The 15716-nt window shown below is 48.4% G+C and overlaps 1 protein-coding gene across 2 annotated transcripts in view; it reads left to right on the top strand.

The window, feature by feature from the left end:
• Nucleotides 1–15716, top strand: part of SECISBP2 (SECIS binding protein 2) — a 55556-nt gene that overhangs the window by 15152 nt on the left and 24688 nt on the right. For both annotated transcript variants that reach the window (XM_044273412.1, XM_044273406.1), the window contains exon 6: nt 1589–1758. In XM_044273412.1, coding sequence (XP_044129347.1) covers nt 1589–1758 — 170 coding nt within the window. The remainder of the gene's footprint in view (nt 1–1588; nt 1759–15716) is intronic.

Here is a 15716-nt window from a genome sequence, read left to right as displayed (position 1 = left end):
ATTTGCATATATTAAAACATAATTTTTCTCGGCAATGCGGGCACATATGTACATGGAACCAACACAGATGCCTTTAGCTGCCAAGTGCACATGTAACAGGTCAGCCAGTTTTATAGATTAAAATCTACTGACAGATGCCCTTTAACTCCTGGTTTCATTGTATTAGGTCCATCTTGGCAGGGCCCTCAGTTTCAATAAGGTTAAGCACTCTGCTTGGGGTCAGGGGAGCCTGTCTGCTTCATGCTGTGTGAGGTTTGGCCTCCTTTCTATGTACACATATATGTGCAAGTCCTATGTAAATACAACATGGGATCTTTATCACAAGACGCATGCATGTATTATACAGTATCTCACAAAAGTGAGTACACCCCTCACATTTTTGTAAATATTGTATTATATCTTTTCATGGGACAACACTGAAGATATGACAATCTGATACAATGTAAAGTAGTCGGTGTACAGCTTGTATAACAGTGTAAATTTGGTGTGGCCTCAACACACAGCCATTAATGTCAAACCACTGGCAACAAAAGTAAGTACACACCTAAGTGAAAATGGCCAAAGTGTCAATATTTTGTGTGGCCACCATTACTTTCCAGCACTGCCTTAACTCTCCTGGGCATGGAGTTCACTAGAGCTTCACAGGTTGCCACTGGAATCCTTCTCTATGACAACATCATGGAGCTGGTGGATGTTAGAGACCTGTTTGAGTATGCTCCACAGATAGGGTTTAGGTCTGGAGACCTGCTTGGCCCATCCAGCACATTTACCCTCAGTTTCTTTAGCAAGGCAGTGGTCATCTTGGAGGTGTGTTTGGAGTCGTTATTATGTTGGCATTTTGCCCTGTGGCCCAGTTTCTGAAGGGAGGGGATCATGCTCTGCTTCATTATGTCACAGTACATGTTGGCATTCATGGTTCCCTCAATGAACTGTAGCTCCCCACATATGGCAGTCCTCATGCAGCCCCAAACCACCACAATGCTTGACAGTAGGCAAGACACACTTGTCTTTGTACTCCTCACATGGTTGCTGCCACAAATGCTTGACACTATCTGAACCAAATCGGTTTATCTTGGTCTCATCAAACCTCAGGACATGGTTCCAGTAATCCATGTACTTAGTCTGCTTTTCTTGTGCATCATTTTAAGAATATTCTTCCTTCTGGGACGACGTCCATGCAGACCAGTTTGATGCAGTGTGTGGTGTATAGTCTGAGCACTGACAGGCTGACCCTCCACCCCCACCCCTGTAACCTCTGGAGCAATACTGCCAGCACTCATACAACCTCTGGATATAATGCTGAGAACTCGCACTCAACTTCTTTGGTTGACCATGGCGAGGCCTGGAGTGGACTCATTTTTGTGAGATACTGTATCCTTATCCCTTGTGAGTCATCTGAGGCTGTAGGAGGGGGAGGCATTTGCAGCTTCGTCTTGCGCATCCATTGAATTGTGAATGCAGCTTAAACTTGTGAACAGTATGCTATTAACCAATACAGTGTATATACTAAGTTACTCATGGACCACTACTACATGGACCATGTTGGAATAAACTGTAAAATCATGATTGCTTTTTTTATTTATATCAGTTGGGAGTGGCGTCCATGTGAAATCCAGAGATTCAGCTGCTGTAGTAAAGCACCCACAATCAAAACAGGGTTTGGCGCCTCACAACCCCCTCGATTCCAGTGCCCCGCTTGTCAAGAAGGGAAAACAGAGAGAGGTGCCCAAAGCTAAAAAACCAACTTCACTTAAAAAGGTATTTAGTCATTTGTCAATTTGGGAAAACCTATGACTTCTTTGTTTTGTTGTAGAGGCCGTTTTGAAAAGTTAAAGTAACTGAAAATGCCACCATATTGATCCTAATTATTAAATTTGCCTCTAAGCAACTAATGGTTACTTTCAGTGTTTTTTTTAAATTTATTGATTTTCAATTTTTCCTTTCTGCATTTCAAAAGCCATATTTATTTTTTTACTTTTCTATTGGCGTAGCCGTTTAAATTTTTTTTTTTTTTTTTTTTTTTTTTTTTTTTGCTGGATGAGTTGAATTTTAACCACCTCAGCCCCCCCTAGCTTAAACCCCCTTAATGACAAGACCACTTTTTACAATTCTGCACTACACTACTTTCACGGTTTATTGCTCGGTCATACAACTTACCACCCAAATGAATTTTACCTCCTTTTCTTCTCACTAATAGAGCTTTCATTTGGTGGTATTTCATTGGAGCTGACATTTTTACTTTTTTTGATAATAATTAAAATTGACCAAAATTTTTGTGAAAAAAATTACATTTTTCACTTTCTATTTAAATTTTTTTAAATAAAACAACATTTGTATATCCATTTTTCTCAAAATTTATTGTTCTACATGTCTTTGCTAAAAAAAAAAAAAAAATGCAATAAGTGTATTTATTGGTTTGTGTAAAAGTTATAGCGTTTACAAACTATGGTGCAAAAAAATTAATTTACGCACTTTGACTTTCTGAGCACCTGTCATGTTTCCTGAGGTTCTACAATGCCCAGACAGTAGAAACACCCCACAAATGACCCCATTTCGGAAAGTAGACACCCTAAGGTATTCGCTGATGGGCATAGTGAGTTCATGGAAGTTTTTAATTTTTTGTCACAAGTTAGCGGAAATTGAATTATATATTTTTTTTCTTACAAAGTCTCATATTCCACTAACTTGTGACAAAAAATAAAATTTTACATGAACTCACCATACCCCTCACGGAATACCTTGGGGTGTCTTCTTTCTAAAATGGGGTCACTTGTGGGGTATTTATACTGCCCTTGCATTTTAGGGGCCCTAAAGCTTGAGAAGTAGTTTGGAATCCATGCGTAAAAATGCCCTGTGAAATCCTAAAAGTACTCATTGGAATTGGGCCCCTTTGCGCACCTAGGCTGCAAAAAAGTGTCACACATGTGGTATCGCCGTACTCAGAAGTAGGGCAATGTGTTTTGGGGTATATTTTTACATATATCCATACTGTGTGAGAAAAATATCTCTGTAAATGACAACTTTTTACATTTTTTTTTTTTTAATACAAAGTTGTCAATTTACAGAGATTTCTCTCCCTCAGCACGGGTATATGTAAAAATACATGATTTTTTTTTTTTCTCACAAAGTCTTCCTTTTCTGGTAATTTGTGACAAAAAGTTCAATCTTTCATGGACTCAATATGCCCCTCAGCGAATACCTTGGGGTGTCTTCTTTCCAAAATGGGGTCATTTGTGGGGTGTTTGTACTGCCCTGGCATTTGAGGGTCTCCGCAATCATTATATGTATGGCCAGCATTAGGAGTTTCTGCTATTCTCCTTATATTGAGCATACGGATAATGAGATTTTTTATTTATTTTTCTGTTCAGCCTCTGGGCTGAAAGAAAAAATGAACAGCACAGATTTCTTCATTCGCATCGATCAATGTGGATGAAAAAATCTCTGCCAAAAACAAACAAACAAACAAAAAAAAAAAGCGAAGTACAGGAAGCCGCTGCGATTGATAAAAAATATCAAAACAGATTTTTTTTTTATTGCCGCAGCGCTTGTGTAGTGATTGTGCAGTGATAAAAATAAAATACAATTTTTGTCACTGCGGCGGGGCGGGCGTGGGTGAACGCACGTGTGGGCGACCGATCGGGCCTGCGTTTTGGGTGGAGGGCGAGCTAAAGTGACACTAATACTATTATAGATCTGACTGTGATCAGTTCTGATCACTTACAGATACTATAAAGTACCAATGCTGATTAGCGATACGCGAATCGGTGACTGCGGTGCGATGGGCTGGGCACTAACTGAAGCTAACTACCTACCAAAGGGGCCTAAACTAAACTAAACCTAACGGTCAATACTGGTGAAAAAAAAAAGTGACAGTTTACACTGATCACTTTTTTCCCTTTCACTGGTGATTGACAGGGGTGATCAAGGGGCTAAATATGTAGTGCTTGGTGTACTCACTGTGATCTGTGCTCTCTGCTGGGACCAACCGACGAAAAGGACCCAGCAGAGAGCACAGAAGCCATTTAACACATTAGATTTATAAATATAATGTGTTATATGGCTTGTGGTTGCGCATGTGTGGGCCGGATATGCGCGTCATCTTGCGTCTCGCGAGATGACGCATCGATGCATCAAGAAGGAATAACCCGGCCGCCCGCAGGACGTATACCTGTGTTAGGCGGTCGGGAGGTGGTTAAAGGGGTTTTCTGAGATATTTTTATTGATGACTTATCAGGATAGGTAATCAATATCAGATCAGTGGGGTCCAAAACCTGGCACCCTCGCTGATCAGCTGGTTGAAGAGAAGGCCGAGGGTCGTGCCAGTGCAACCTTCCCTTCATTGTTTACCTGCTCGCCGTCGACATCGCAACAGTGAGCAGGTGTAATTACAAGAAGTAATCCCATTCACTTTTATGGGACAGCTTGTTCCTATACACTTGAATAGGAAGGGCTGTCCCATAGAAGTAAATTAGATTGCTTCTTGTAATTACACCTGCTCACTGCTGCAATGTCGACTGCGAGCAGGTAAACAATGAATGGAAGGCAGCGCTGGCACAGCATGCGCCTTCTCTTCAACCAGCTGATTGGTGGGGTGCCAGGTGTCTGACCCCTGACGATCTGATAATGATGACCTATCCCGAGTATAGGTCATCAATAAAAATATCTCGCAAAAACACTTTAATGGCTCTATTTTCGGGTACATTTAATTAATTTTATAACTTTATAAACATTTTTTCCCAACGCCTCCACAACTGCACCACCTGGAGGGAACCCTGCCTTTCTAGGGATAGGAAACAACTGTGAGATCAGCCAATAAAAGGCCCCCTCCCTCTTACCTTCTCCAGTTGTTTCCTGTCCCTTTCAAGGCATGTGGTGGATCAGCTTGCGGAGCGCAGGGTTTGTTTTCCCGGTTCTTCCAGAGGGCCGCTGCAGGAGGAGGGGGGTCGTGGAGCAATGTAAATCGCTCTTCCCTCCTCTTGGTATAATTCCAACGTGTGCTGGCTACCCTGGGCTTCTCTTCAGGTCGGTCACCGTATGGTGCAGTGGCTGGGGGCGTTCCCTTGGGCGGGGAGTGCTCCTGCAGTTTCCAGGGCATTGCGGTGTGATGTTGGCGCCAACTGAACCCGACGCCTGCGTTATAACGTCGTCATCACGCCGATCAAGGAAGTGGAGTATAAGAAGGGAGAACGCTGATGCATAAGCGTTCATCCCTTTTACAGTGGAGCAGCGTGTCTACCTCTCGGGAGAATGTCTTCACAGACAGAGAATGAACCCACATGCAAGGCCACTGACACCTCCATGCCCTCCAGCCCGGGTTGGGAAAGCATGAAGGGGGAGCCATCCCATAAGAGGAAATGTTCTTTGTAAAAAAAAAAAAAAAAAGGGCTCTCTGCTTCTTCCAAAAAGTCACTATATGCTCAAAATGTATTTAACAAAGTGATCTCTGAAGAAACTCCTTCTCTAGTAGAGAGCTTAAGAGCCATGATTAAAGTTGGTGCAGCAGTTGAAGCAAAGCTATCTGCCGTTTCTCCTAAAGCCTCAACTTCTAAAGCTATTATACTGGAGGAGCAGGCTTCTGATGGTTATGAAGGAGAATTTTCTTCTGATACGGACTCTAGTGTCTCAGAGAAGGTCTCGGGACGTCCGCTTTGTTCCATTGAGGATATGGAATCCATGTTAAAAACTTATCAGGGCTACGATAAATTTTGAAGAATCCAAAGAGCTTCTTTCTGTTTAGGACCAAATATTCCTGGTGCTGGCGGACAGGAAAAGGTGGGTTTTTCCTGTTCATAGTAATATTAAGACACTTTTATACTGAATGAGTGGAAAGATCCTGAAAATAGGCAAGATGCATCTAAGAGGTTTAAGAGGAAGTATCCTTTTTCTGAAGAGGTTTCCAGTTCTTGGGATAAACCTCCAAAAGTCAATGCTCCGGGAAGCAAGCATCTCCAAAAAGTCCTCTCTACCGTTTGAAGATCTGGGTCTGCTGAATGACCCGATGGATAAAAAAATTAGAATCTCTCCTTAAAAAAACCTGGGAGTCATATATGGCTATGTTAAGACCTGGGATCTCAGCCACTTACACAGCAAGGACTCTGTCTTTATGGTTGAGCCAACTCGAGGAGCACACTGAATCGGGTACTCCCAGGAAGGATATCCTTGCTTCCATCCCTGTATTGCAGCAGGCCTCTAATTTTCTTGCGGATGCCTCCGCAGACATCATTAAACTGTCAGCAAGAACTGCAGCAATTATCTAACGCTTCCCACAGAGCAATCTGGTTGAGATCTTGGTCAGGGGATACTTCATCTAAGAATAGATAATGTTCCCTTCCTTGTGAGGGCGATCGAGTATTTAGTACTGCACTGGGCGATATTCTAGAAAAAGCCTCTGACAGGAAAAGGGGATTTCCTACGTAGTCAAAATTCTTTCACCAAAGGCGCTCCTTTAGCCCCCAAAAAAGGTGCTAGATTTGACCAAAAGAAAAAGGAATCCAGTTCTTTCTAGCAGTCTGCTAAAAGGAAAAGTATATTTCTCGCCCAATTCCTTGGGGGACACAGGAACTCTTGGGTATAGCTTATCTCCATAGGAGGCGTGACACTAAGTAAAAGACTGTTAAGCCCCTCCTCCAGCAGCTATACCCTCAGCCTGGAGAGAGAGACTTCCAGTTTTTTGCTTAGTGTCAAGGAGGCAAGACACCCTCTGCACTGCAGAGTTGTCTTTGTGAAGATTTTTTGATTTTTTACTTTTTTATTTTATTTTCACTTGATTTTTTTCACAGGGACAACAGAGTCGCAGCAGACTTCTCTGTTTTCCCGGGGTTGAGCTGCGCCAGGGCCGGTTATCCGCCCTGCTGCCTCCCCCACAGAAGAAAAGGAGGACCAGGGCAGCTCTTGCTCCCCTGCATCCCGCCAGCACTGGGTCGCCCACCTGCAAGCCCCTCTCCAGCTACTGTCACTTCTGTGCCAGTGGCTGAAGGGGCGGCCCCAGCTGGATGGACAAGAGGGTGAAGACATCACATGGTGAGGTGGCTAGTGCAGCCATTCCGCTCCCCCGCTCCCCCTCCCTCCCTCCCTCTCCCTTCCTTGTGACTTCCTCTCCTCCGCTCTGTCTGTACTCCGTTCTGCTGACCTTGTTGCTCCGACTCTGGGGCGGCCTGTCGGCGGTGTCTTAATGTTACTTGTCAGTACTAGCGGCGCTCATGGGAGGGTTGTTAGGAGCGGCCGGGTCTTGTGATGGCCGTTCGCGCAGGGCCGCTATTCTACAGGCCCCTGTCTTTTCGGCTCCTGCCTTTCGCTTCGCTGCGGCGTGGGACATGTGGTGATTGGATGCGCGGATTGAATCGCGCGCGCGCGCGAAATTGTGTTCGGCGGGGGGCGGAGTTTTTTTCGTTGCCGCGTCCTGCTGGTTTTCAGTCAGGGGCCGGATGTTCTTCTTCCCGCGCCTCACTGGTCCCGCCTCCTCTCGTGCCTGCGTGATTCTGTGATCCTCACTTCAGAACGGACCACTGCTTGCCGCCGCTGATCTGCTGCTGTTGCCGCTGCCGTTCTGCTCCTCTGTGACCTGGTAGGACTGTTGACCCTTTCCTCCACTGCAGCCCCCTGGCCTGGACGCAGTTTTTTTCCACCAACATGTCTGACCCCTTAGTGCCTGCGGGACCCTGGTATCATACCTGCACCGCATGTAAGGCGCCCCTTCCTCAAGGGCAGCCTGACCCGCATTGTTCGCTTTGCAAAGACCCATCGCAGGGTCCGCCGTCTGTTGTGTCACCCCCTGGCCTGTTGGATCCCCCTGACTGGGCTAGATCCCTCTCCCAGGCTGTGGTTAGTCTCACTAGCGTTGTGGGCCGACTTGCAGATGTGTTGCCCTTGTCGCAGCCGGATGATTCCCCTGCTGGGCCCTCCGGGTCCGCTGTCCTGGCCGACCCGTCTGAGTCTCTCTCTGCAGGCGATTCCTCCAGAGTCCGCCAATCCCAGAAGCGGTCTAGGGCGGATCACCGGTCATCCTCGGATGCCTCGGTATCCCCCCCAAGGGTGCGTTCTCAGTCGGGCCCTTCCTCCTTGCAGGATTTGCCCTCTGAAGGGGAGCTGGTTGATTCCGATTGGGATATGGATTCGGCGCTGCCTTCAAAGCTGGCTTCCGCTGTGGGCCACCTCATAAACAGTATCCGTGATACCTTTAAAATTCGCGATGATCCTCCTGATCCTGAGAAAACCAGTGTTTCCTTTTTTCGCCAGAAGCAGGCTTCAGCGGTTTTTCCTCTCCATGCTGACTTTTCGTCAGTGGTTTCTAAGGCCTGGGCCCGTCCTGATGCACGGTTTACCCCGCCAAAAAAGTTAGATGTTTGTTATCCGTTTCCTGCGGATTGCATCACAAACTGGGCGTCTCCTCCTAAGGTCGACCCCCCTGTGGCCCGTTTGTCCAAGAGCACGGCTATTCCCGTCGCAGATGGTTCTTCCTTACAATCCACTGAAGATCGTCGTATAGAGGCCCTTACAAAGGGTGTCTTTTCGGCCTCCGGATCCGCGCTTAGGCCAGTCTTTGCTTCCGCTTGGGCGGGTAAGGCGGTTTCAGAATGGGCATCTCAGCTGGATCTGGAGCTTGAATCTGACGTCCCTATTCAAGACCTCCGTGCCCTGGCTCAACTTATCGTTCAGGCTGGAAAATTTGTATGTGAAGCATCCCTGGATGCAGGGGCTCTTATTGCCCGTTCGTCTGCTCTGGCCGTGGCGGCTAGGAGAGAGCTTTGGTTAAAGGTTTGGTCGGCGGACGCCGCGTCAAAGCGGTCTCTTACTAGCCTTCCTTTCTCTGGTGCTCGTTTGTTCGGAACCCGTTTGGATGAAATCATCTCGGAAGCCACGGGGGGGAAGAGTACCCATCTTCCCCAATCCAAGGCTAGGAGCTCCACTCGTGGTCGTCCCACCTTCTCCCGTTTCAGGTCTTCTCGTAGGGCTTCCGCTCCTCGCTCCGCCTCTGGTCCGTCCGCTAACCCTGTCCAGGACAGGCGTAAGAAACCCTTTTTTCGGACCCAGCCCTCCTGGCGCAAATCTCAACCTGCTCGCGCTCCCGCGACCAAGCAGCCCCCCGCCTGAAGGTGCGCCCCCACCCACCCGGGTGGGGGGACGTCTCCTCCTGTTCAGGGACTTCTGGCAGGCGCACGTCTCCGACGCCTGGGCTCTCGAGGTTGTGTCTTCCGGATACAAACTCGAGCTTGCGTCCCTTCCCCCAGTTCGGTTCTTTCGCTCTCGGGTTCCCCGGGATTCCCGAGGGGCGGCCGATTTCTTTGCTGCCGTTCGGACTCTTCTAGACAAAGGGGTCATCATCCCGGTTCCTATGGGAGACAGGTTCAAGGGGTTCTATTCGAACCTTTTTGTGGTCCCCAAGAAGGAGGGTTCGGTGCGACCCATTCTGGATCTGAAACGGCTGAACCGATTCCTTCGTCTTCAGCGGTTCCGGATGGAGTCTCTCAGGTCGGTGGTGGCCTCTCTGGAACAGGGGGAGTTCCTGGCCTCCATCGACATCCAGGACGCCTACCTTCACATTCCAATCGCACGGTGTCATCAGTGCTTTCTGCGTTTTGCAGTGGGGTCCGAACACTACCAGTTCGTTGCCCTTCCCTTCGGGCTGGCGACGGCCCCTCGTGTTTTCACGAAGGTCCTGGCCCCGGTCCTCGCCTTACTTCGCTCCAGGGGAGTTTTTCTGCTTCCATATCTGGACGATCTCCTAATCAAGGCGCCTTCTCTGTCACTGACTTCAGCCAGCGTGGATCTCTCGCTGCAGACCTTGCGCCAGTTTGGTTGGGTTATCAACCTACCCAAATCCTCTCTTGTTCCTTCCCGGCAATTGGTCTTTCTGGGGATGCTGCTGGATACCGATTCTGCGGTGGTTCGTCTTCCGTTGGAGAAGCGCCTGCTCCTCCATCGGTCGGTTCGGAGCCTTCTGTCCCACCGCCGTCCTTCTTTCCGGTTCAGCATGCGGGTCCTGGGTCAGATGGTGTCCTGCTTCGAGGCGATTCCTTACGCGCAGTACCACTCCCGCACCTTTCAGACGGCCATCCTGTCCGCTTGGGACAAGTCCCAGGAGAGTCTGGATCGGCATTTTCCCCTTTCCCCCCAGGTTCGCTCCTCTCTCCTCTGGTGGCTGCGGACCCCTCTTCAGGGGAAGTCCTTCCTGCCATTGACTTGGCTGGTGATTACCACCGATGCCAGTCTGCGGGGTTGGGGGGGAGTGTTTCCTCCCCGGTCCGTCCAGGGCACTTGGTCTCCGTCGGAGTCCAGACTGCCGATCAATGTTCTGGAGCTGAGAGCCATTCTTTTCTCGCTCCGACACTGGACTTCGTTGCTGCAGGGTCGCCCTGTTCGGGTCCAGTCGGACAATGCCACGGCTGTGGCGTACATAAATCACCAGGGGGGCACTCGCAGCGCGGCGGCGATGAGGGAGGTGTCTCTGATCCTTCGCTGGGCGGAGGTTCATGTTCCGGCCCTTTCGGCCATTTACATTCCGGGGGTGGACAATTGGGCGGCGGATTTCCTCAGTCGGACGACGATCGACCCGGGGGAGTGGTCTCTGCACCCCGACGTCTTCGAGTCTCTTTGTCTCCGTTGGGGTCGTCCGGACGTGGATCTCATGGCCTCCAGATTCAACCACAAACTTCCCATCTACGTGGCCAGGGCCAAAGATCCGGACGCTTACGGCGCGGACGCGCTCGTCCTCCCCTGGACGGAGTTTTCGCTCCTCTACGTGTTTCCGCCCCTGCCTCTTCTTCCGCGGGTCCTTCGGAAGATTGCGGCGGAAGGCACGCCAGCAATCCTAATCGCCCCGGACTGGCCGCGTCGTCCGTGGTACGCCGACCTTATGTTGCTTCTGGCAGACGCTCCCTTGCCTCTGCCTCTCAGAGAAGACCTCCTCTCTCAGGGGCCGATCTTCCACCAGCATTTAGGGTCGCTACGTTTGACGGCGTGGCTATTGAAACCGCGGTCCTGACGCGGCGGGGGTTTTCGGCTGACGTGGTCCGTACCATGATTCGTGCACGGAAACCGGCCTCGGCCAGGATTTATTATCGTACCTGGCGGGCCTATTTGGCTTTCTGTGAGGCCTTGGGGACTCCCCCTCTGAGGTTTTCCCTTCCTACGGTCTTGTCTTTTTTGCAATCTGGTCTGGTTCTGGGCTTGGGTCTCAGTACCCTGAAGGGTCAGATTTCGGCTCTTTCGGTTCTTTTTCAGCGTCCGCTGGCTCCGCTCGGTCCGGTTAAGACCTTTCTTCAGGGGGTTGCTCATTGTGCTCCCCCCTATCGCCCTCCTGTTCCTGCTTGGGATCTAAACATTGTGTTGGCGGCTCTCCAATCTTCCCCTTTCGAGCCTCTGCGCAAGGTTTCCCCTCGCTTGTTGTCTTGCAAAATTTTCTTTCTCGTCGCTATCACGTCTCTTCGGCGTGTGTCTGAGTTGGCGGCTCTTTCTTGCGTGGAGCCCTTCTTGGTTTTTCACCAGGACAAGGTGGTTCTCCGTCCTGTTCCGGAATTTCTTCCGAAGGTGGTGTCCGCCTTTCACCTGAATGAGGATATTGTCCTTCCTTCTCTGTGTCCGACCCCGTCGCATCCCCGGGAGCGGGAGCTTCACCGTCTGGATGTTGTTCGGGCTCTCAGGATCTACCTGGATGTGACCAGACCCTTTCGGCGTACGGATTCTCTGTTTGTGGTTCCGGAGGGTCCGCGCAGGGGGCTGGCGGCGTCTAAGGTGGTTGTTGCCCGCTTTCTCAAGATGGCTATTGTTGAGGCTTACCGTGCTCGGGGCAGGGATCCGCCCTTTGGTGTTACCGCTCATTCTACCAGAGCGGTCGGGGCTTCCTGGGCTCAGCGTAATCGTGCCTCGGCTGAACAACTGTGCAAGGCGGCCACCTGGTCTTCTTTGCACACGTTCACCAAGTTTTACAGGGTGAACACTTATGCCTCGGCGGATGCTGCTTTGGGCCGCTTGGTCTTGCAGGCGGCGGTGCCTTAATGTTTACGGTGCCTGGTTCGCTTTGATTGTGGTCCCTCCCTGTTTGTGGACTGCTTTTGAACGTCCCAAGAGTTCCTGTGTCCCCCAAGGAATTGGGCGAGAAAACGAGATTTTTGTATAACTTACCAGTAAAATCTCTTTCTCGCTCTTCCTTGGGGGACACAGCGCCCGCCCATTATTTTTTTTGTTGGCCTTCGGGTGTTTTTTTCGGACTTGTTGGTATTGGTTTGGTTACTCCTTGCCTTTGTCTTGCACTACTTGGGCACATAACTGGAAGTCTCTCTCTCCAGGCTGAGGGTATAGCTGCTGGAGGAGGGGCTTAACAGTCTTTTACTTAGTGTCACGCCTCCTATGGAGATAAGCTATACCCAAGAGTTCCTGTGTCCCCCAAGGAAGAGCGAGAAAGAGATTTTACTGGTAAGTTATACAAAAATCTCGTTTTCCTGTTCAACCCTGACAAGTCCTCCCGTTCTTCCTCCCAATGATGCCAGAAGTCCGGTAGGGGAGGAGGCTGAAGCAGTTTGGATTGGCTTGGGAAAAATTTCGAGCCCCTCTCTGGGTGCTCTCCACCATCACCGTGGGTTACCGTTTAGAGTTTTTGGAAATCCCTCCCGACAGGTATCTTGTAAATACAAGATTGAGAGGAAAAAGCCAGGAAGCATCTCTGTTGCTGCAAAAGGAAGTAATTGTGCAGGTCCCTGCGGAGGAACAGGGAAATGGCTTTTACTCCTCGATCTTCCTGGTCAAGAAGCCAAAAGGTCCCTATAATAATTGCTATAATAAATTTTCAGAAATCTGAACAGGTACATTGATTACAGATTTCACTGTCTCCATTTTGAATTTCTTGTATACAATCTGCTGTCAAGGGACTGCTTCATGGTGATGATAGCCCTCTCAGATTCCTATCACCATGTACCAATTCACATGGATTAACAAAAATATTTGAGAATGGCGGTATGGTTTAAAGGGAGGTTGCTTCATTTTCAATTTCGGATGCTTCCTTTTGGTCTGTGCTCTGCACCGAGAATCTTTACAAACATAGTGGCAGATGTATCAAAGTTCTTCTATCTGGCAGGAATTTTATTAGTACCCTACTTGGATGACTTCCTAATCTCGGCTCCATCGGAGAAGCACCTGCCGGTTCAACTTCAGACAGTATTAGACACTCTTTCAGATCTGGGTTGGATAATACATTTTCAGAAGTCAAATCTTCTTCCCAAACAGAGGAGGATATTTTTAGGGGTTCTTCTGGATTCTCGTCCGATGTCATCTTTTCTCCCCTTACAGAAACAGGAAAATTTGAATCAGAAGATGCTAAAGTTTCAGCGATTGAACAGAGCCCCAATCAGGGAAATCATGACAATTCTGGGCCTCATGACATCTACTATTCCGTCGGTGAAGTGGTCACAAGCCCATTCGAGAGTTCTTCCGGCTTTCCTGTTACAGTCCTGGGACAGAAAGCAGGCGTCTTTGAACAAAGGAATAAGAATTCAGTCCAAGGTAAAGGCCTCTCTGTCATGGTGGGTCAGACTGGAAAATCTGACCCGGGGATTGGAATGGCGGCAGACGAATCAACTAGTAATCACAACCGGCACGAGCAATCAAGGTTGGAAAGCACACATGAATAGGGGGCCGTGAAGCAAGGATTGTGGCAGACAGAGCTAAAGTGCGCATCTTCCAACATGAGAGAATTAAGTGCAGTTTGGCAAGCCCTAAAAGTCATTGCTCCCTTGTTCCGCCTGAACCACGTGAGAATTCTATCAGACAATACCACCACTGTGGCTTATCTAAATAAACAAGGTGGGGGGGAAACAGTTGTTTTCTCTCTGTGAGGCCGAATGCACACGGCCGTGAGCGGTCTGTGGAACTGCGGCCTGGATTCCTGCTGAGTGCAGGAGCGCACGGCGTCATGGGTTGCTATGACGCCATGCGCTCCCTGCTGCCGCCACAGTACAGTAATACACTGGTATGATCTATACCTGATTGCGAGGAGGATCTTTATCAGGGCCGAAGAGAATTTACTGTCTGTTTCTGCCGTTCATGTAAAAGGAAAATAAAAAAATGTAATGACAGATTTTTTTGTGCAGGGAAAAGCTAAGCGGGAGAATGGGGAGAATGTAGTCTGAATTCAGAGGTATTCAATCAGATCTGTGTGAGAAGGGGTTTTTCAGAGATCGACCTATTTGCTTCAAAGAAAAACAAGAAGATGGAAAAATTCTACTCCCTGTCCTTCCGGGATCATCTTCAAGTGGATGCTTTATCGATTCCTTGGCCCAGGGGTCTCCTTTATAGGGTTTCTACCACTTCGGTGTCACATATTTAGCTGTCAGACACTAGCGATCCGCTAGTGTCTGCTCTGCCCAACCATCCTAATATAATTGCTTTTGGGGCAGCCGTTTTGCTAAAAAAAGAACTTTTATTAATATGCTAATGAGCCTCTAGGTGCTATGGGGGCGTCATTAGCACCTAGAGGCTCCGTCTACCTTCAGAAACTGCCGCCGCCCAGCGTGTCCCTCCAGCCCGCCCATCTCCTCCTGAATGCGATCCTCCTTGTGAGCGCCTGTATTCGGCGCATGCGCAGTGAATGTCTGACAGCTTCCCTGCTCAGACATCTCCACTGCGCCTGTTCCTCGGAGCACTATGGCGTCATCGCGCAGGCGCAGTGGAGATGTCTGAGCAAGGAAGCGGTCAGACATTCACTGCGCATGCGCAGAATACATACGCTCACAAGGAGGATCGCATTCAGGAGGAGATGGGCGGGCTGGAGGGACGCGCTCGGCGGTGGCAGTTTCTGAAGGTAGACGGAGCCTCTAGGTGCTAATGAAGGGAAGAAATGTGGGAGCTATATCTCTGATTGAATTTACTTTATCATTAAAATATTCAATTTTATCATTGAGTATAGTACATTGTAATAATCCAGACCAGATTTTGTCACTATGGTACCTGGATTGTGATCCAGGACTGATCTTTGGGACATCTGGAACCAATTAACAAAGATGGTATAAAAAAGGTGGTTTAGGGGGAGCCAGGTCACCACTGAGGAAGAAGTCAGCACCCCTTGGGACTTCGAAACGCGTCTGGGAGGAACCTGGACCCCACATTACCACCATTTTTGGCGTACGCAAGGAGATCTACAGCTACACCTCCCTTACCAATAACCTCCTAAGTGATCAACTCGTCCTACATCAAGCTCGAAAACTCCTCAGAGTGATACACTCTGATTTACAAGCAAGGAGAAATCGAATATTTGGGACGCTGAGGAAACTGTGACTGAACAAACCGTATTGAGAAGTGGAGGTAAGGGATTTAAGTAGCTTGAAAAAAGGTGGGACGCCACCTAGAGCTAACAACTTCTGAACTTTAATCCGATAAATTCCATGAACTGTGATATATGCATATTCGGAATAACTTCTACTATTAAATCCGAAAATCCTGCGACTGCACCACAATAATGATAATCGGCGATTATTTTATACCGAATCAATGGTGACATTCGACTAATTTCTCATTTGAAAACTATTGAGCAATAACACATTCAGTGCTCTAGTGCTGAGAATTTAACTTTCTGGATCCATTCAATCAGATTACAGACAAGTACCCATTTGCTGTCTGATGTGTGTTTATATATACACTATAAGTGATTTTTTATATTGTCAATTGTGACTTTTTATCATTATGTTATTTAATTTCTGTACAAATTACGTACTTTGTATGACATTTTA

This window comes from Bufo gargarizans, chromosome 1 (genome assembly GCF_014858855.1).
Source record: "Bufo gargarizans isolate SCDJY-AF-19 chromosome 1, ASM1485885v1, whole genome shotgun sequence".
NCBI classification, from domain to species: Eukaryota; Metazoa; Chordata; class Amphibia; order Anura; family Bufonidae; genus Bufo; species Bufo gargarizans.
This window is presented reverse-complemented; position numbering and strand designations above follow the sequence as displayed.